We start from the raw sequence: 22,542 nt of genomic DNA, 5'->3' as shown, positions 1-22,542 counted from the left end.
GATAGCCTTAGAATCCTTATGAAAGTTCATTTTTTTTCTGCATGTATTAATCCTTGCTTTATTGAGGAGCAATATGATCTTCTTAATTGCATTTCCTCAAACTCGCATAAATAAAAGTGAAGTTTGACATCATGATGTTACTATGAGCACTGGTTGTTTTAGAGTGTAATTGTTTAAAGGACTTCAAATTTTCTTTTCTTATTTTTCTTTTTTCTTTTAAAACAGTCTTAATCTGACTACCTTTAAAGCGCTATGATGATACAAAACTTCTTAAGTGGACAGCTGGTCATTTGCTGCTAAATCTGTGGATTTTGAAGTATGTTTTTCTTCCTCTTATACACACAGTTGAAAAAGAAATATTCAAATCCTGAGGTTAGTTCTAATATAGAGTGAGGGTTGCATCACCCCAGACAAAAGATTGCTACCTTTACACAAGAGCCGTGGCCTGCTTGATTTCAAAGATTGTATGCCGTAGTAAAGAATGCTAATGGAACAGAATACTAAAGGGGTTTTTATCACATCTTTCTTTTTCCTGAAGATCTCTGGAAAGTTTCCTGCTTCCTGGTACTGCATAACTCTGCATATCTGCTGTAGTGACTGACAGTGATGAAAGCATAAATACACAACACTTCTGTAACACAGTAATTATCAGCTTCAACAATAAGACACAGTATCAAGAATGAATATTGACATGATACCACATGTATCAGTTTACTCAATACAGTTAATAAACCTTGGTTAATGGAATACTTCTGTAAGTCATTAAATACTATAAACTTAATCTATGTTAACATAAATATAATTGCAAATATAGCAGTCAATATTTTCATATATGACAATAATAGGGTTATTTTTATAAGCAGCCTCCAGATAATGTACATTCCTCAGATGGGAAATATTCTCAATTGTTTCTTCTCACATTTAAAAATGTAATTTATAGTTAAAAGAAAGTTCCAGAAACTTTATTACCCTGTTCACATTACTGAAGCCAGACGAGTTTTACAGAATGTAAATTAGGGCAAATTTATTATTATAATTAAACTTGTAAAATTTCAGCAACAGCTGTTTCTACATTTTAGTAGTTCTTATACATTATTGATCAACACATGCTTTTACTAATGTAAAACTTCTCAGAGTGTAAAGAAGTTATGCTGGTCATTGTTATAATTGGTACAATGCTTCTGCAATGCTTCTTCAATTGAGTGCACTTGTAATGTGCATTATCTGTCTTGCTAGGAGGAACTTATCGCCAAAATCAAACTAAACAAATAAATTGAAGATCACTGAAATCTTTAAATTACTAAAGATCACATAAACCATAATTCTATTACAACTAAATTATTTATATGTGAGTTTCTTTGCATGCTGTAATACAAATAAACTCTTCTTATAAAATGTGCCAGAGCAACAGATAAGTCAGTGCAGTATTTTATCAGTGAGATCTGTTTCTTGAGGTTCTTGTATCCTAAATATTTAATGGAAGCTAAAATTTCAAGTGTTGAATGGCTAAAGTCATGTGCCTAAATAGTTATGAACATAGTGCAAGACCTACCTTTTCTTACTGGCAGGTTAACTTTGGGCATTTAAATTTGAAAACTGAATTTCATATGTCTCTACTGTCAAGGAGTATAACAACAGAGTTGTCAAAGGAATTAATCTGTTTTAAGTCTTCTAAGACATGTCCTAAGTTTACCTCATCATCTATAGTCAATGATTGAGTACAGACACCTCAAAAAGGCATTTTACTGTTATTTTACAATCATATATTTTTTAGGATGGCATGAATGTTCACTAGAGCTGCCTTTCTTTCTCCATTAACTACAAATGTGTTTAGAAAACTATCCTAGATACAACACTAATTGTTAATAATTATCTACAAAATTATTACATCTTTAATGAATCCTTTCTCAAGGTTATTTCCCACAGAGTTTCTGGTAAGAAACATGTAATAAATGTAGCAAACTGTGGTTTACTAACACCTAGCCATTTGGGTGAATATTTCTGAACATTAGCTTAGTTGTCTACTGGTAGCACACCTGGCTATTTTCATTTATGTTTTATTGTGTACAGCAGTTTGCATCTCTTCCCCCCATTTGCCTTTCCATGCATCTGAGATATTAATTTGCATAATTGTAGGCTTAGAACTGATTTCCTGAGTCTCAGATAATTAATCCAGGAGAATGGGGGCTAAGACTGAAAATGTTGAAAATTTATTAGTATTTTACTAGACTCCCAAGTTGTACAAGGTAATACTGTGGTTTAGACTATATTAAATTGTAACACTCAGCTTTCCTGTTAGGTCAAATTTACCTTGCAGTCAAGATTATCATAGACAGATAACAATGCTTATTAGGAAAAGGAGTATTTGCCTGCTAAGTGGATACTAGGAAGGCAAAACTTAAAATAAAATACGTGATAGTCCTGTGTTTGGTGTCTTTAGTTAAAGGTTTGTCAGTCTTTAAAGTGTCCAATTTAAAAAAAAAAAAAAAGAAATTCCAACAAAACCCAGGAAGCATTTATGGCACAAAGACTATATTTTCATGAAATAAAATGAAGGAACATCACTACATAAACAAAGCAAGAAAGTGATGTTACCTCAAAAGATGATGGAAACCACAGGATTTGACTGCAGGTCTTTCTTCATTCACTGTGTCTGCAAAACTAAAACAACTCCCCAGCCAGAGAGGCTGTTTGTTCCCCATGTTTAAATGTGCTTGGGACCATCAAGCAGTCATTTCCTCCCCAGTCAGTGGGCAGACTGTAACTGATAGTATTTTTCACCCTGAAGAAAAGGCCAGTTCTCTGCAGCCTAAGTAGCAAGAGAGATATAATAGGTGATTATATTTATGCTTCCTTTTAATATATTACAGTGTAATTTACTGATTTCTATGAAATTTTAGTACTGTGAAATTGATCAGAAATCAAATGATTGTCTGGTATAACAACAATTTGCATTCTGAAATCAATACCAACATTGTTACCTTAGGGGGAAAAAACAAGTAAATACCTAACCACTCCAGCTATTTATATATATAGCATGGTATGAAGATGTAGCATGAAGATGCAGTATGAATTGCTTTTTCTTTTTTTGTTCTTGGTTTAGCCTGAGACATCGATGGAAACCTTATCTATCTCCATTATCTTGGTTCTGTGGGTAAAGATATCAAGATAGGCATGGAGAATGGGTTATCCTGTGATACAAGTCGGATCCTTGAATAAGGACTGCCATGGGGACTGCACGAGGGAGTTTAGTTCAGATGTAGCCAAGAAAAAAAACCCAACTATTTCTCTTAGCAAGTTGCAGGGATCTGCTGCACAATTTGTACATAACAGAGTTAAGCCAAGACTATCTGGGAGAAGCAAGAGTGGCTTTTGCTAAGAAAGGAGAATGATTTTATCTCAGATTCATATTCTTTTATAAGCTTGAGTGAAACACAAAAGAAGAAGGTGTGTATAAGTGATCACTGAGCTGAATTATACGAAACCCTATTTGAGGAGCTTTGTGCCCTTCCTGCGAGATACACTACAACTACACACTTTCAAAGAAGGTCACAGTCCAGAAGTATATTTTCATTCATGTTTCCAATTTGGACAAGAGAAGGTAGATTGTAGATTTTAGGTGACTTTCATTAAGTCAATCAGAACTGAAAAAATATACAACAAACCATTGTTTATTTATAAAACAAACTAATACAACAACCATATGTTAATTCAAAGGCCTTGCCAATTCTTTCTGTGGAGCAAATACAAACATAGATGTCTTTTGTGTAAGTTTCCTGTTGTATTTTAGTTTAAAAAGAATCTCCTTATCCCAGATCACAATCTTGCCCCATTAAAAGGTGCACTGTTTGTGCTTCCAGCATAGGAATTTAAGAGAAAAATGTGGTTTATCTTATAAGAAAAGAAGAGTTTAAACTATAGTTTGTTAAAACTATATTTTAAAGCTTGGTGGTGCCCAGCACATCTTTTCTCTTCCCCTCTGAAACTGTTATTAGTCTGGTTTTTGTGACTCGACTCCTTCTATTTACAGGCTTGATCTCATAAAAAAAGATTAGATCCATGTTTTAGTACATGAACCAGGAGTCTTTGCTTTGATCCTGGGAGGAACAAACTTTATCAAACAGACATCTTCCACAGAGGACCTCCAATGAAGCATAGTTTTTTCTTGTGTCCTTACAACATTTTCTTAAACTTGTGCATAAACAATATCTTCTTAATCATCATAATTTCATAGGCTTTTTAGAGTATTTGTCTACCGTTTACACTTGATCTTATTTTAATGTTTCTTCTCTGACTTTATTCATGAGTGGGGTTTAAGTTTCAGTAAAATATGTCATGTATAGATTCTTCTGTTTATTTTCCATACAGGTAAATTGTTTTTTCAAGTTTCTCTTTTAAGCTTCCATTTCAACAATCTTTCCCTAAGAAAAATATTCCCAGAATGTTTTCTTTGTCTTTGTTTTTCCTTCATAGTATTCCTTTGTCGTCTTAACACAAAGTATGGCATAATAGTTCAGAAAGGAAAGGGAAAGAATTTTTGTTGATGCAAAATCTCCATATCTGAAATCAAAGATGTCAATGACAACTGAAGATGTGTCATGCTTGAATATATATTCTGATATGCAAACATATGGCCCATTCTGTAAAGCTTAATTTGACTTGCTGTGAATCAGATATTTTGGTGACTTCTGCCTGTCTGGAGAATCAAGGACAGAAATCAAGGCTCTTAACTTACAACTATATTGAGTGGAGAAAAGGGCATTTTGTTTAAAGTACCTGATTTGTAAACTCGGAAGCCAGCTCAGTTGGTTAAAATTCAGCAGGTTCTATTTGCAACAACCCAGTGCAGAAACGTTTTTTTAATTATAGCTTGTTTTATAACAATGGATAGGATCTGCAGCCAAATCTGTCCCTGTGAGACATTCAGCAGTGGAACAATAGTATAATTATTTCTTGGATCCCTGATTAGCAAAAACAATACAATAGTTGTACAAAGCTTGAAAGTCTGGTTTTCAGAATAAAACAACCTCACCATGCCTAAGCTCCTCTTAATGCTGATTTCTGTAACTTGCTATTTGATTCAACCACATAATTGGAAGTAAAATGCATTTTAGAAGCTAGTATACAATGGAAAGCACTGAACAGTTGTGAAAACTAGCGTTTATACCTCCTACGTTAAAGTTCTGTTTCCAACACAGCTCATAACTCATCTGCCATAGGACATTTCAAACACTCGATATCACATGGCATGATCTTTCCTCTACTTGAGACTTTCAGCACTCAGGTCAACAAAATAACTTACACTATTTACAGCCCACTTTCTGCCTGTGTATGGGGGTTTCTGGGAAAATAAGACAGCAGCAAAAAGTCTAGTCTCACAATCAGTGCCCAAACCTCACTGGTATTGGCCCACCTTTTCTAGAAATTCATGCTGAGGTACAATTCCTACCAATTCTTTTGCTTAAGTAAGGATTTCAGGATTGTATCTTTAATGCTTGTCCTGGTTTCAGCTGGGATAGAGTTAATTTTCTTCTTAGTAGCTGGTACAGTGCTGTGTTTTGGATTTAGTGTGAGAATACTGTTGATAACACGCTGATGTTTTAGTTGTTGCTAAGTAGCGCTTATCCTAAGTTAAGGATTTTTCAGTTTCCCATGGTCTGCCAGCAAGCAGGTGTGCAAGAAGCTGGGAGGGAGCATAGCCGGGGCAGCTGACCCAAACTAGCCAAAGGGATATTCCATACCATGGAACGTCATGCCCAGTATATAAACAAGGGGGAGTTGGCCGGGAGGGGAGGATTGCTGCTCAGGCATCGGTCAGTGGATGGTGAGCAATTGCATTGTGCATCACTTGTCTTTTCTTGGGTTTTATTTCTTTCCTCTTTTTTTTTTGTTATATTCTTTTCTTCATTATTATTATTATTTTATTTTTTATTATTATTGTTATTATTTTATTTTACTTTCGTTATCAAACCTTTCTTATCTCAACCCATGAGTTTTACTTCTTCTTTTTCGATTCTCCTCCCCATCCCACTGTGAGGATGGAGGAGTGAGCAAGTGGCTGCATGGTGCTTAGTTGCTGGCTGGGGTTAAACCACAACAATGCTCTATGCCACTTTCCAAAGCAATAGATTTGTATGGAATGAAATTACAAATTCTGGTATCAGAATACATTTTATACAGCTTGGATTGTCAGAAATAAAGTACTTCAGTGCAAAATTACATTTTCAGCACTGGAAAATTATGAAAATGCTCCAGATATTTCTAGATTTTCTTTTATTTTCACTTAGAATTCACAGAATCACAGAATCACAGAATCACAGAATGGTTGATGTTGGAAGGGACCTCTGGAGGCCGTCTAGTCCAACCTCCCTGATCAAGCAGGGACACTTAGAGCCGATTGTCCAGGATCATGTCCAGATGGCTTTTGAATATCTCCAAAGAGGAAGACTTCACAATCTCTCTGGACTGCTTGTGCCAGTGCTCAGTTATCCTCCCAGTAAAAAAGTGTTTCGTGATGTTCAGAACCTCCTGTGTTTCAGTTTGTGTGCATTATTACCTATTCTGTCACTGGGCACCACTGAATTCCTCATATCAAGACAACAGAAGTGAGAAAAATAAGACAGAAGAATATAAGGAAGGGAAAATGATAAGCTGCAACAAAAACATATTTTTAAAATGTTTTCAGTATCTCCAAATAAAATATTATAATGAAGAAAAATGCAATATGCTATGTCAAGCACAGGTTCTACTGTTCTGTGCTTGATCAATAAGATTAGGAATATCCCCACCCTCTACCATCCATTTCTCCCCTCCACTCAAGAGATCTTGTTGATATTTTTATTGCCATTTTCAAGTACCACAGCTATTACTTATATTCAGTAATTCCACAAATTACAGTTTTTAGAAAGGACTAGGTATGTATTTGGTTTTGTTGTAGCAGGAAAGAAGCAGCTAGACCAGTTTCATGTGTGGTTGATGTAATATAATTTTGGTTGTTATTATGATTAAAAAAAGTATCGACTGGCTGACCACCTGGTCTGCAAACAGAAAAAAACCATGTTCCTACTACGCTTGAACTGTCCTTTTATCAGCACCAGAGTTAGCTATCCTTTATCGCCATCTAAGATATAGAATTAATTCTTCTCTGTATCTCTTGTGGGTGTGAAGTCATGCTTCACCCAGATGAGCTTTATAGAATCTGCTGAAATAGATGATTAAAAGAAGAATGATTCCATGTAACTGATATCAATTGTTTTCCTGATTTTTAAACTCAGCCCAGGTTCAAAAACCTATTGAGTCAAATTGTTCTGAATTATATATTGAAATTACTTTGGCACAGGTTAAAATCATATTGTTTTGACTGAATTTTCCTTTCAGTTTTGTGTTTCACATAACAATGATGTGATATTTCCTGATTAAAAATAAAGACTGGATATTTTTCAGGACCTGAAGAAAACCCATATTTCCCCCCCACAAATGATGGTTTATGACTGAATATGTCACAGATTTTAGATTTGAATTTTGGCCAAGTGTTGTGGACCTGAACCATAACACTACCTCATGCTGTATATAATCCTGCATATGTTGTAGCATAATTAAAGTTGTAATTACTTGTTATTATTAGTCCCAGTGTTGTACCAACTATAAACCTCATTACTCAGAATAACTTGATTCTGTCTTTAGGTAAAAAGAATTCAAAGCTGCACTTGGTTGCACAAGGGAGTAGATAAATACAAACACAGTCTAAGCATGTTGTAGCATTTTCTTCGGAAAGAGGAGTCCCTGATACTATTGTAGAGAGAAGAAATTCAATGTATGAGTGAGGGGCTCAGCACTGGATCGGGACCGCGGGGGACAGCCCGTGTGCCGAAAGCCAGCTTCTGGGGGTGAGTGTCTGTGCCTTCCCCAAACCAGGTGTGCATGGGGTGTGCCTGGGGTGTGCATGTGGATTCACTGGCAAACTCCAAGCTGGACCTGGAGTAGGAGGCCCTGGGTCCGGGCAGGGGTATCAGGCGCATGGACAGTCTGTGCTGGTATTTGGAGGGACCCATGAGTGTGGGGTGCCTGTGGGACGAGTGTGTGAGTACTGTGTGTGTGCAGCGAGCACCCAGCTGGACCAGCCGGCGAGTTGGGGACCTGTGGGGTGGGTAAGGGGGGCCAGGATCTGGGCAGGGGTGCTGGGCAGGCAGAGGGGCTGTGCCGGTGCTCGGGGGACCCATGAATGTGCGTGTGCTTGTGAATCTGGAGTGTGGTGTGTGTGCTGCACTGGTGACCTTCTGCCTCTGCCAGCCCAAGAGGAGGAGGGGAAATGGCTGACTGTGTCTGTGTCTGGTGTGAGTCCTGAATGGGGGTGCTGCTGGAGGCAGCGCCTTGTCTGTGGCCATCTGCAGAGCCACAGCTGTGGCCCTGTCAGTGTCCTCTGTGTGTGTGTCCGTGTGTGTGTCTGGGATACACGCTCAGTCTCGGTACTGCAGCTGGTTTGCTAGTGCAAAGGGGAAAGTGGCAGATGCATTGCTCAGCCTGGGCAGAGACCCCGGGTCCCCGGGCACGGGGCTGGGCTCCAGTGGCCAGGCAGGAGGGTCCTGGACCAGGCAGCTGGAGAAGGCAACCATGTATCACATTACTTAAAACCATCATAAGCTCCCAGTAGGCTGAGTGACAGTCTTCCCTTGCAATTAATATGATATGCCTAAGCTTAAACATTTGCTTTGAATCTCTCTTTGTAGAAGGCTTTTTCCCGTCATTGTTTTGATGGCACAGCTTAGTCTAAAGTTTCTTGACGGACTGCATGCTGTCCATTCATCATCTCTGGAACTGGATCACTGTTTACGTGACCTTTAGATTTTTTTATAATCCTTTAAGATTTGTAGGGTCCTTAGTGGGAGGCTCAGAAAGCCAAGCCGATACATTTTTTTCTTATCGTTTAAAGTATGGATTTAAAAATTTATAGCACTATCAGCTAAGAAGTTGCCAGTATTACTGTTAGGCCTGTGCCATTTTACTGGCTGACTGGTCCCTGTCAGCATAGAGTCAGAGCAGATTTTGGCTAGTATGAGGAGCTTTTGTTACCCAAGATCAGTATTTTTACTACATAACTCATGAAACTGGACATCTTTGTAATTATGTATTTTTCTGTTTATTTAGATGGTTAATTAATTACAGGGGTTTAATTATTTTGCAGAATCTTAAATTGAAGTTTTCATCTCCTCCCTTACTTTAAGGATTTGTTTTCTCAGTCATTCATATTTTCTCATAGAGTCTTTTAGTTTAAAAAAATGAAAGTAATCTCCTTTTCCTGCGCTTCTTACTGATTTTACTAGTGACATCAGTTCTCACTTTGGAAAAACAGATCTCTAAATTTGGGTTGCTGAAAATAAATGCAGAAAGAGAAGATTTTAAGCTATATTGTCAGCTATATTTCTATTTTGTTCATATTGAAGGGAAAGAGCCTGCTAGCGATTCTGAAAAAATTGTTCAGGGTGGCAATTCCAGAATGAAAAAGTTGTAAGAAAAAGTAACAAAGTTTGAGGTAAAAGTTTGTTTAGTGATAGTATATAGAGTTAGGTCCTCTATTGGTGTAAATGAATACAACCCAATGACTCAGAGGATATATTTGGTTTTTTCTACAGCTGGATTCTAATCCTAAAGCTAGAAAAGGAACTTAAAAGCAAAATGCTAATTATAAAATCACAGCCAAGAGCAAATAGTATTACATTTATTTCTACCCTGAATTACACAGTAATCCAAAATTGACTTAATCAACTCTCTATGTCCACCCAAGGGAGATGAATAAAAAGAAACCTAGTAGAGGATATTGATCATCATATAAAATGGTAGCAATTACCATTAACAAATAGTTTTTAATAAACAAACATACAATTCGTACTATTAACTTGAGGTTTTCCTCATTAAAAAAAAAAAAGTGTGAAAAAAAGAGTCAGGGCAAAAAAAAGGAGAGTCAGGGCCTGATGCTTTTTCCATTAACTTCAGGAAAACTTACTTGGATTTGGGATGGATACTGGACACCTGATTTTAACTAGTTAAAAATTGGTAACTAGTGGAAGATACCTGTTGCAGTATCTTCCTGATGTTCCTTTCTCTACTGACTCTGTAGAAATCTTGAATGATTAGCTTAAATATAACCCATAACTTTCAGATGGCTAATATTGATAAGAAAGTAACCACTAAACTAAACAGTTATTAAGTTTAAGGCAAACTTTGTGAATCTCTTCTTTATTCTAAACCTATCTGGCTAACCAGATCACTGAGGCTCCCTGCTGCTGAAACTCATTTTTGTGGGAAGATGTGCTTAACTTAATTTAACCGCTCTCTTGAGATACTCTTGAACTAGTTGTTTCCGATGCTTCAAAGACACAGTATTTTGATCCATGAAGACCTGTAATATTCCTTTCATGAATCCCACAGTTGCTGTTGCTAAACAATTCACAGCAGTGCTATCGGCTCTGGAGCTCATGGGGAATCACTGTATCATTCTGTGGCCACAATTCAGAAAGTTGGGTTATTTCTCCAGATGATAGAGGTTCAAAATCAATAATGGTTAACTAATCCCAGTGTACACTGCAGATTTTTTTTTCTTTTGCGATGACTGTAGGGGTTTTTTTAAGAAGTTCAGGAAAATTTGTAATTCTGGCTCTCATTCACTGTGTTGTTTTGAAAAAAGTATGTGCTCTTTATTTTTATTTCCCTTACCAGAGTTATAATTGTTTATTTCATCATTGCATTCTGTGATTCTTTGCTGACCACTGTGATTTCATAGATATCTTATCAATCCTAAATGTCCATATTAGTTAGGTAATTGATATCAGTTAAATATCCTTATAGATATGTATTTATATAACCTTCTATTCCTGGAAGATGACAATCATTTTTATTGGTTTGTTTAACTTGGTGGACTTTTTTTTCAAGTATGAACAGTGATAATACAGGTTGCAACCTAAGAAATATCTATTTATTACATTTTCTGATGTCATTTGCTTTTCATAACATAGTTTGCGATGGTTTCTTCTTCTCAGAAAGAATTTTTATAGATCATGCTTTTAAAATTATGAGAAATATACCTAACTGTCTACTGATCACTTTCTTATGAGAAGCTTACTTCACAGATGAGCATGTGCAGACCTTTGAAATTTGGCTCTCCTGCCTGCCGTCTTCCCTGGGTTGCTCTAAAAGCAAGCCAAAAGAAAAATAACAACAAGCAAACATGATAATAACAATTGCCTCATAAGCATTGCCAGGAATCTATTTGTATGTCAAAATTAAAAAAAAAAAAAAAAAAGTCAGGAGAACAGAAAAGAAGAGCACTAATCAGCGTGTCCTGTGCTCTTCTTTGTAGTCCCAGCGCCGTGTTACATTTCACCTCCCCGATGGCTCCCAGGAAAGCTGCAGTGACAGTGGTCTGGGAGACCACGAGCCGGTGGGTGGTGGAACCCTGATCTCACACCCTCTCCCTCTGGTTCAGCCGCAGGACGAATTCTACGACCAGGCTTCACCGGACAAGAGGACTGAAGCTGATGGCAACTCCGACCCCAACTCGGGTGAGTCACCGTCAGTGCTCTGCTTATCTGAGTCGCTTTGGTAACTCGGTTACTTTCTTTTTCATCCCTTCGAGCTTTGCAATGGTAGAGATGTTTTTAAGCACGTGCATGAGTATTTGGTCATGTTAGCTCATAACAATTGGTAGGAAATAATGTAGTTTGCCTGAAGTGCCTCATGTTGTAATTTGACTGTAGAAACAAAGATATATCCAGTGAGAAAAAACAGCTCCATATTAATTGCACAGTAAGTGAGAACAGCTGGGAAGAAGGAAGTCCTACAAGGTACCAAGCTTTTCTTGATGTTTGCGATGCTGTTGCTATTTAGCATTGGACTTTGTTTTAGGAAAGTCATTCTAAATATAAATTTAAAGAGCAGGGACATGGAGGTTGCACTATCTGTTAGACTGACATAGAAAACAGTAAATCAGTGAAGCACTGAAAAATTTAAAGAATCCAAATTTCTATAACACACCTACAATTCCACCTTCTAACAGCAAGAAACACAAGGTTTCTTTGTTAGGTTGGAATGGCATGATATTCTGCTTTTTGGAACTGTTGAATATGCGTTTTCATACGAATATTAAGTATGTGCAGTTTGTCTGATTTGGGAATTTCTGCCTTTCTTCTTCTTTTCTTCTCTATAATACATTTAAATTATTGCAGTGCTTTTGTGACAGTCAATACTAAAAAATGAAGCGAGGTCTTACCCAATACTGTGACTAGTATTTTGGCATTGGAATGTGGAGACTTGGACATACTGAAAACTGGGAGGGGGCAGTAACGCTGCCCTTAAGCTTCTTGTTTTCTGTCTAGAATGTGGAGACAAAGGTTAAAAGTCTTATCTGTGCTCTTGGAAGGTAATTGAACTTGAGTTCTGTTGCATCCCAGGAGTATAGAAATAAGAATTAGTTTCTCCCTTTGGCATTTCTCCCTTTTGTATAGATGATTAAATTGTCACTGGGCCTGTACAAACCAGCAGGGAAGGTGGCCTTGGGATCTGATGAACAATATTAAGGTCCATGTTCTCATTTGGGCAGAGCTGGATCTGAATTATGACATTTAAATCATGGCAGATGAGAATGTGAACTGTGGAATATTGACCTTAGAAACATTTTTCTCATACTTTTTATGGGAAGACCGAGAGGGTGTGTTAGGTGAAACTCTACGAAGAAACAATTTGAAATGCTTTACTGTCTTAGAGTTGTATTCTGGTTTCCTATTCTCTTTTCTCCTTTTCCTTTCCTTTTTTTCCTGAATATGACACCTGCATTTTATTTTCTTTACCAAAATGGAAATGTTGTTGGAACTATGATCTTAAACCCTAAATCTGTAGAAATACAAAGAACTATAAAAGAATAGCAACTATGAATGGATTAACTCTGGAGCAAGAATGTATGTCTGCTTAAGCAAGCGAGGAGCTTAAGTGGAATTATCCTGTTAATTCTCTGACCACATATGAGATGTGTGAAAGATTTAACAAGATCAGAGAGGAGTTTTAAGGCAGCATTGCGTGTTGGCACTGTCACATTAGCTTCACCGACTCTGAATTGCACATCTCTTCAAAATGTGGTATAAAAATCCTCCAGGAGAGTTAGGAAATATGGGTTCAGTAAACTTTATACCAAGTTATTAAAAAAGTGGTTGTAGAAATTTTGCGTCAAGCACCTTGTGCAAACAAAGTATATTAATCATGATGATCTATTGATCCCTAATACAGAGATGTTGTGGTTTAACCCCAGCTGGCAACTAAGCACCACACAGCCACTCGATCACTCGATCACTCCCCCCACCCAGTGGGATGGAGGAGAGAATAAAAAAAAAAAGTAAAACCCATGGGTTGAGAAAAAAACAGTTTAATAGGACAGAAAAGGAAGAAAAAGAAATAATATTACAGTAATAATAACAAAAGAATTAGAATATACAAAACAAACGATGCACAATGCAATTGCTCACCACTCGCTGACCTATGCCATTAGTTCCTGAGCAGCAATCTGCCCCTCCCAGCCAGCTCCCCCCAGTTTATATACTGGGCATGATGTCATATGGTATGGAATAGCTCTTTGGCCAGTTTGGGTCAGCTGTCCTGGCTCTGTCCCCTCCCAACTTCTTGTGCCCCTCCAGCCTTCTTGCTGGCTGGGCATGAGAAGCTGAAAAATCCTTGACTTAGTATAAACACTGCTTAGCAACAACTAAAACCATCAGTGTGTTATCAACATTATTCTCATATTAAATCCAAAACATAACACTATACTAGCTACTAGGAAGAAAATTAACTCTATCCCAGCTGACACCAGGACAACAGTTTAATAGGTAAAGCAAAAGCCACGCACGCAAGCAAAGTAAAACAAGGAATTTATTCACTACTTCCCATCAGCAGGCAGGTGTTCAGCCATCTCCAGGAAAGCAGGGCTCCATCACGCATAACGGTTACTTGGGAAGACAAACACCGTAACTCCAAACGTCCCCCCCTTCCTTCTTCTTCCCCCAGCTTTATATGCTAAGCATGACATCATATGGTATGGAATATCCCTTTGGCTGGTTCAGGTCAGCTGTCCTGGCTATACTCCCGGATTCTTGTTCACCTCCTCACTTGCAGAGCATGGGAAACTGAAAAATCCTTGACTTACGATAAACACTACTTAGCAACAACTAAAACATCGGTATGTTATCAACATTATTCTCATACTAAATCCAAAATACAGCACTGTACCAGCTACTAGGAAGAAGATGAATTCTGTCCCAGCTAAAACCAGGACAAGAGACTAATAGAAGACTAGTCAGAGTGAATAAGTGTTCTTAAAAGCTATGTAAAAAGTTCTAATATGTCTGTGGTTACACCTGGTTTAGACTTGGGGATGCTAAATTCATGACAAATTTATGAAAATCTAACCATCAAGCTGTACTGATGATTTGTGAAATATTGAAGTATAGTTTTTTCACCTTTTATCAAACTGAATTAGGACAGAGATTGAAATAGTGCATTCCATATCTCATCAAATCTCACAAACTAAGAAGGGAATGATATGGTCATTACTGTGACAGAAATCATCCTAGGAAAACCCAAGGCAGGAAGGGAGTGGTGCTGCCCATTGGATGGATTTGACTTTTATATCTTATTCAGTATGAAGTTATTGCCTAGGCATTGTGTCAAAAGTTATTTTGCTACTAGAAGCACAAGTTTTTGGATGAGATGTGAAATGGAGTTTGAAGCAGTTTATGGTTATTGAAGATCCTGTGGCAATTTTCAGAAGAGAAAAATGCTATCTAGTGATTGGGCAAAATTACTTTGTGGGTATTTACATATGTTCATGTTTAAAATAACTAACGTAGTATCATTTCAACATTGTATTCTTTGACACTTCTAAACTGAATTTCTAGTTCTATTGCAGTGAAATGTTAAATAGTTGTATTTAACAGTAGAGGTAGTTTCATTTCAGTGGCTGTTTAAGGGATTGCTGTTTACGAAAATACTTGGGGCATGCTAAGGTAAAAGATACAGCTATAAAGTAAGGAAAAAGTCTTAGTGGAGAGTAGCAGCATTACCATGTACTTGTACTGCTGCCAGTTTTAGACGATAAATGTTGCAAAACAATATTTTATTTTTATTTTAAATGTTTCAACTAAAAAGAAAGAGACGTGCTTATGGGAATATTTTCTAATGATCTCCAAGAATAAAATCTACACAAAAAATACAGATTTGTCCCACTGCATTTTTATGAAAGTTCATTCTAAGTAAAAGTTTGCTTCAGCTCATGGGAATATGATGTTAATCTTGATAGTAAAGTCCTTGCCTCATGGTGAGAGCAATTTTGTTTAATGGCTTTAATGCTCAGTGAATTGTGTGGTTTATTATTGTACACTGTGAAGTTATGTGAATAAAAATGAAGCCATTGTTTCTCAATATTACTATGTTGCTATTTTAATTATATTTGAAGAGTGACCAAGGCCCAGGTCTTCAAAACCTGAAATAGAAAAAAAAAAAGAGATAAAAGTCTTGATAACTTATTACACAAAGGTATGAGAAACCTTATTGCCATATTTTCTTGCAATCATTAGCTTCTACAGAGACACAAGAGCTACAATTACATGATTTAATGAAAGAAACATACACAGTGAGAGTACATTCATCTAGCTAATCTTAAAACAACAATCTCTCTCTCTGGGGGAAACTGAAATGAAGAGAGACACCAAACACTAGCATTGTCAGCCACACATTGTCACTGTGGTTATGAGGGAAAGGCAATCAGATAGAAATATGAAGTAAAAATAAAATTTATAAAAACTTTTATAATGGTGTATATAGTCCAAATTTGGTTTGCATCACTCAAACCTGTCTTCTTTGTACAGAGTCTTTTATTTTAACTCGAGAGTTTCATTCAGTTCACTAAGATATCTTTTCCATTTTACCATTGTTAGTTGATCAGTATTAATTGATTGTCAGAGGACTATGATGTTAACCCACCAGTTGCAACTTCCTTATATTTCACCTTTGTCTCATTTGCACCCTGATAACACTTTATAAGAATTCTTCCATCAGTGAGCAACAATTCATCGTGTTTAAAAACAACTTAATGTTACAGAGTGACACGAGCACTGTGGTTTTGCGATGCATTATTAAATGATAATAACAACAACTAATTCAAATTTACTACAGGAAGTCTCATTATTCAAGAGTCATGGTTATGATGATTTAATTTTGCATACAATATTGATTTGTAAAGCAAGCCTTGTGTATGTTACAACATTTGATTGCATTTAAATGCAGTGATTAACAACCTTAGCCTTACCTTGCTGACCACAACTTTGCCAGAAGCATGGGTCAAGAGGAAGGGAAAGCTGCATGACATTACCTGGCTACGTTGTTTGTCACCATGATGACAAACAAAAGAGAAAGATTGTAAATATTATAGTGTTGAGAGTCTGTAAAAAATCAACAAAAAACAAGGCACATACCATAAAGGAGGTTCTATAATTTCTTGGGAACTAATGGGTTTGAATAATCTGAACTCTGCTTTGGTGTGTGGAATGCTGACCTCACATTTTCTCCAAATGAACATTATCGTTTGCATTTGGAGGGTGTGTATACTACAGTTCCTATAAAAACTAAAGGAAGATATTCCAAAGATCAATCAGCTGATTAAAGTTCTTTACCTTGTAGTATATCAGATAAGAATTTAGAAAACATAAAGTTTCTTTAGGATCTAAAAAAAAAAAAAAGATTACTGTAAAATTGTATTTACTGGTATGACTTTATAGCCTCTCTTATTACAAAAAATCTGCTTTTTAATGGTTTAAAATGTGTGTATCAGGAAGTGCACTTTTAACACAAGCATCTTCTTTATCACCAGTTACACTAAAAGTGTACAGCTGTCTGATGTGTTTTAATGTGAATTATTTCTTCAATAATCACTAAAAAGAAAACTGCGGTTTTATTTGCCAGCAGTCAGGTGCAGAATGTTATTTTTCATTACTATAAGTGTGGTTTTCATCGGCATAAAAACAAATACCCACCTTATTAGTGAAGAATTCTTCTTTCACTGTGGTTTAGTAAAGGTTGTCAGGGACTTAAATTTAGGTTGGAATTGTTAAGGTATCTAAGGGTTTCATGCGGCAGAGCTGTGCGATAGAACTGTATGAAGGAAAAATGTGCCTCCTAGTGTAAAGAAGGGGAAAAATGCACTTTCATGAAAATGCTTGATAAATCACATTTTGATAGCTGCAAGCTGTGGATGTGATTCATTTTTCTTCAAAGAGATAAAGAGGAATAGCATATATTTAGTAGAGTGTTAGAACTGCTCTAGGGAGAAAGCCTACTATACACTGTGGATGAATCTATGCAATAATTCCAATGGTTTAAAACCAGACAGAAATATAATATTTATATCTTGTGATATATGTTTATGAAGCTAAGTAAATGCTTGCCTAATTTCTACACCTCATTAATAAGTAGTGTCAATATATGTTACATAACAGAAAATAACAGCTTTATAAAAACAGGGAGCTGCAGAAAAAATTGTAACAAAAACACTGTTTTGAAGGTCATCTTTTTTACTTAGTAATTCTACTTCAAATTAAGTAGAATATTCTATTATGTCCTAAGTTATTAATTACAAATTCCGAAGCAATTCCATATTCTTGGAAGTAATGTTATAATGCTGTCTACCAATAATACTGTTTGTGGATAGCTTTTTTATTTCCAGTACATTAAAAATTGTGTGGATAAATGTGGCTGATAAATATCTGAGTTCCCACATTTTAATAAACCTAATACCATGGTGGTTTAGTCAAGTGATGTCAGGGGTATTAAATCATACTATAATTCCAGTAATAAGTAGGAATATCTCTGTGTCAGTGGTTTAATTATGATTAAAGTTCAGAGTAATGACAGAACTGTCTTGTATTACACTTGGTCATATGATAGGGTCCCATGTGGAGAAGCTAAGCCTTTCATGCAAAGAGCTTTGGTTTTACAGTGTCACTATCATTACACCCAGTAGGTGATGATGGTTTAACCTTGCGGGCATACCCTCTGCTTAATCCTGCCTTTCATTTTGCTGCCTCAAAAGTTTCTTGTCTTGGCAATATTGGAGTCCATAGCTGAACATCCTAAGGTATAGGAAGAAATGTTACTCTGTTAATGCTTAGCTCTAGATAAATCACTGTCCATAGTTATTCTTGTGTTTTCATAATATAGGACTCTATGTGAACTAAAATAGGAACATTTGCCTTTGAGTCATTTCCTCCATTTCATTAAACACAAGTTCATACCTCACACAGAATCTAACACTGTCACATTTAGCTACAGGCAAGTAGGAGTAAGAAAAACTGGAGTCAAGTTGGTGAATTAGCCTACTGAAGAGCTATAAAATAGTCTGAAGTCTGAATTCAATCTTAGCCCGTGCACTTATTTCTTTAAAAAGATAAATAAAATCTGAGAGGCATAAGAGGTATTGCTATCTCTTTACATCTCTTTGCTGCCTCTTTACAGTGAGGATTTTAAAATTGTCTTGGTTTAGAAAAGCCACTGTGCAACATCTGTTCCTGTTCTGCTCTCTTTTCCCCCATACGCCAAAGCTAAATGGAGTGTAAATCAGGATGGCATAGCCATTGAATGGGCAGCGAGAGGGGAACTTGTCCCATCGCTTCTCTAAGATGAACACCTAATGTGTCTGAACTTTCTAGCTGCTACTGCCATCCAAGATGAGAAATTGCAGGTCCTCAGCAGTGAACTGAAAAGGCTAGGTGGGGCATGGGGACTATTCAGACTTGTAAGAAAAATTTAGAAGGGTTAGAGGATTAAAGGAAGGGGAAGGTTGCACATTAGACGAAAGATGATGCCTGTGACTGCCATCGCTGATGATATACCTACGACTGTTTAAAACCACAGATACTTTTGCCAGTGGTGCAGGCTAAAACAATAGACTGATTTAAAGAATTGCTAAGAGTTATTTTCTCCTGTTGGTAAGAGTTCTTTTCTTATAAGTCTTTTCTTCTTATCACAGTAAGCCCAAATCTGCTGCAGAGATTCATAGATTTTTTAAGTTTTAAAGCATTATCATTATCTAGTCAAACCTCTGCCATAGCAGAGTGCATAGAATTTCGCACAAGATTTCTTAAATCAAACCTGTATTTTAAAATAGTCCAGAGATTTATTTCCCTTGGTGTTTGTATTGGGTTTACATGTCAAGGTTGGGGGTGCAGGGGGGCTGCATGGTGTGCTTCTATGAGAAGAGACCAGAGACTGCCCCCATGTTAGACAGAGCCAGTTCCCACTGGCTCCAAACCAGACCCACTGCTGCCCAAAGCTGCACAGCAGCTGGGAGAGAGGAGTAAGAAGAATGTGAGAGAAACAACTCTGCAGACACCAAGGTCAGTGAAGAAGGAGGGGGGGAGAGGGTGCTCCAGGCGCCAGAGAAGAGATTCCCCTGCAGCCTGTGGAGAAGACCATGGTGTCCTCTGCAGCCCATGGAGGACCCCACCCCAGAGCAGGTAGGTATGCCCTGAAGGAAGCTGCAGCCCATGAAGAGCCCACACAGGAGCAGGCTCCTGGCAGGAACTGTGGCCCCTGGGGGACCCATGCGGGAGCAGTCTGTTCCTGAAGGACTGCACCCTGTGGAAGGGACCCACACTGGAGGAGTTCATGAAGGACTGAATTCTTTGGAAGGGACCCAGTGTTGGAGCAGGGGAACAGTGTGATGAGGCAGCAGAGACAAAGTGCTGTCAACTGACTGCAACTCCCATTCCCTGTCCCCCTGCACCACTCGGCAGGGAGGGGTGGGGAGGAGGAGTCAGAAGACTAGGGAATGAAAGAGTGAAGTTGAGCCTGGGAAGGAGGAAGGGGTGGGGGAAGGTATTTTTAGTTTTGTTTTTCCTGTTCCTCACAATCCTACTCTGTTTTTAATTGGTGATAAATTAAATTAATCTTCCCCAAGTTGAGTCAGTTCTGCTAGTGATGGTAACTGGTGAGTGATCTCCCTGTCCTTATCTCAACCCATGAGCTTTTTCATGTTATTTTCTTCCCCTGTCTTATTAAGGAGGGGGAGTGATAGAGCAGCTTGGTAGGCACCTGGCAACAGCCAAGGTCAACCCACCAGAGTATTAAAGTGGGTATCGTATTCCCAGTCTGAAAGCATTTATTTTCAGTGTCTAGCTCTTGTCTGTGAGACTGTACTGCCCTTTGTCAACAGGAAGTCTTTGACTTCCAGAAGTGCATAGGTATTTGAGACCCAAGGGACTATTTTGACTAGTACAGCCTCCTGCATAATACAGGTCAAAAATCTTAGCCAATAACTTATCAAAAAGTGTGTATCTTCTGCTTGTATCTACAACATATGTTTCAGAATGATTCCTTGATTTAATGATCTTCAGTGACAGAGGAAACAGTATTCTGATGCTTACTGACTTCAACTGAATCAACTTTTCACCTTTTATTTGATAAACTGGATGTTTGGTGTCCAAGTTTAGACATGGTGCTCAAGTCATCTTGGATCTGTAATAAATTGCTTAGTCCTTTGTAGTATTTTGAATGTTGCAATATTTTGTTCTTGAGCACTTTTGTTTTCTTTTTTTGACGTTGGTCCCATATCTGGCCTGAACAAAAAAGAATAGTGAATCATTCAGTCCTTTCTAACACTCTTACAGATAAACAACATAGTCAACAGTTTCAAGTTAAATATTCACAAGAAAAATAAAGCACAACTCTTCTAAATCACAGATTTTTAAAATCAGTTTCTCTCTTTATAATTCATTGTTTTGACCTGAGTGGGTACTTTTCCATGTCTCATGAGCATGCTATTTAACAGTACTTTTTAGCAGTAGAACAGAAACAGATCTTTCTATTCTTTAGAGACTTTCCATGGGATAAAAGTAAAAAGCACAACTGAATATATATATCTTTAATCATGGCTAAATATATTAGAAGGGCTTTATTAGCATTCTAGGCGCTCTATCAGATAACTATATTCAAGACAATGTACCTTTTAAAGGTGTGATAGTGTGATTATGGCAGCAATATTTGTTTGAGATTTTCGAGGTTGCTTTTTCTGAAACTAAATGAAAGCTTTTATTGCCAGCTATGACTCTTTGTTACATTGATACTAAGATTCATTTTCTGATGTTTCACATTCTGTTTTTAATGGAGTCTTAGCAGTGCAACTCTTATTCACAATGACAATCGTTTAGTTGTTTAGAAGAAAGATTATAGTTGTGAGAATAAAGGTGTCAAGTTTAGCATGGAATTGTTAATTTTAGCATTCAAGTGGTTACAAGTTATAAGTAGAATTAGAATTGCTGATGGCTCCAATGAGAGGAATAACTCCATGCAGGAGGAATAACCCCATTGCACCAGCACAAACTTGGGCCTGACCAACTAGAAAGCAGCTTTGCAATAAAAGAACTGGGAGTCCTGGTGGACAACAAACTGACCATGAGCCAGAAATACACCCTTGAAGAAACGAAAACAACCTCCTGGACTGCATTAGGAAGGGTGTTGCCAGCAGGTTGATGGAGATGATCCTTCCCCTCTGCTCAGCACTGGTGAGACACGTTTGAAGTGCTGAGTCCAGTGCTGGGCTCCCCAGTACAGAAGGGAAATGGAAATATGGAGCGAGCCCAGCAAAGGCCCACAAAAGTGATTAAGGTGTTAGAGCATCTGTCACATGACGAGATGCTGAGAGAACTGGGATTGTTCATCCCAGAGAAGAGAAGGCTTAGGGAGGATCTTATTAATGTGTGCAAATACCTGATGGAGTGGGGGGAAGGAGAGTAGAGATAGAGCCAGACTCTTCTCAGTGGTATACCAAATAAAAGAAGGGGCAATGGCCACAAACTGAAATACAAATAAATTCTCTTTAAACATAAGGAGAAAAAAAAAAACAGTCACACTTTCTTACTGTCAGGGCAATAGAACTCTGCACCAGGTTTCCCAGAGACATTGTGGAGTCTCCATGCTCAGACATTTTGAAAATCGAACTGGACATGGCTCTAGTTGACCCTGATTTGAGCAGGGAAGTTAGACTAAACAATCTCCAGAAGTCCCTTCCAACCTCAACCATTCTGTGATTCTGCAATCCTATCAATTAATTAAATTTGTCTTGTATAGACTGTGCAATACTGATGTGAAGAAAGAAGGAAAGAAAAATCTGTATTCTCTAAGGTAAAAGAATTATAAACTTGAAAATTTATAGTAGGATATCTTGTGTAGTACTATACACAGTATAGATACCAAAATAAACATAAATATCTACAATCCAAGCTACTGGTTTCTAATCCATTTCCCTAAACATAACACTGTAGTGCCATTTGTGATGCCATAGTGTATGCAATACATCCACATCTGGCATATATGCCACTGGAGCTATTTTCTATGGGAAACCAGGCAGGGTAATGAAAAGATTTCTCAAATTACACCAAAAACAACTATAAGAGAACTATATTGAGACTCAATATAGTTTGCCTAAACACTTTTTACATAGAAAGATATAGACCA

The 22,542-nt window shown here is 37.4% G+C and overlaps 1 protein-coding gene across 6 annotated transcripts in view; it reads left to right on the top strand.

The window, feature by feature from the left end:
- Positions 1–22,542, top strand: part of PCDH9 (protocadherin 9) — a 688,564-nt gene that overhangs the window by 429,644 nt on the left and 236,378 nt on the right. For 5 of the 6 annotated variants that reach the window (XM_050901182.1, XM_050901173.1, XM_050901167.1 and 2 more), the window contains one exon: positions 11,354–11,555. In XM_050901182.1, the coding sequence (XP_050757139.1) occupies positions 11,354–11,555 (202 nt within the window). The remainder of the gene's footprint in view (positions 1–11,353; positions 11,556–22,542) is intronic. The other variant, XM_050901191.1, reaches the window with a different exon arrangement.

This window comes from Gymnogyps californianus, chromosome 1 (assembly GCF_018139145.2).
Source record: "Gymnogyps californianus isolate 813 chromosome 1, ASM1813914v2, whole genome shotgun sequence".
In the NCBI taxonomy this organism is placed as follows: Eukaryota; Metazoa; Chordata; class Aves; order Accipitriformes; family Cathartidae; genus Gymnogyps; species Gymnogyps californianus.
This window is presented reverse-complemented; position numbering and strand designations above follow the sequence as displayed.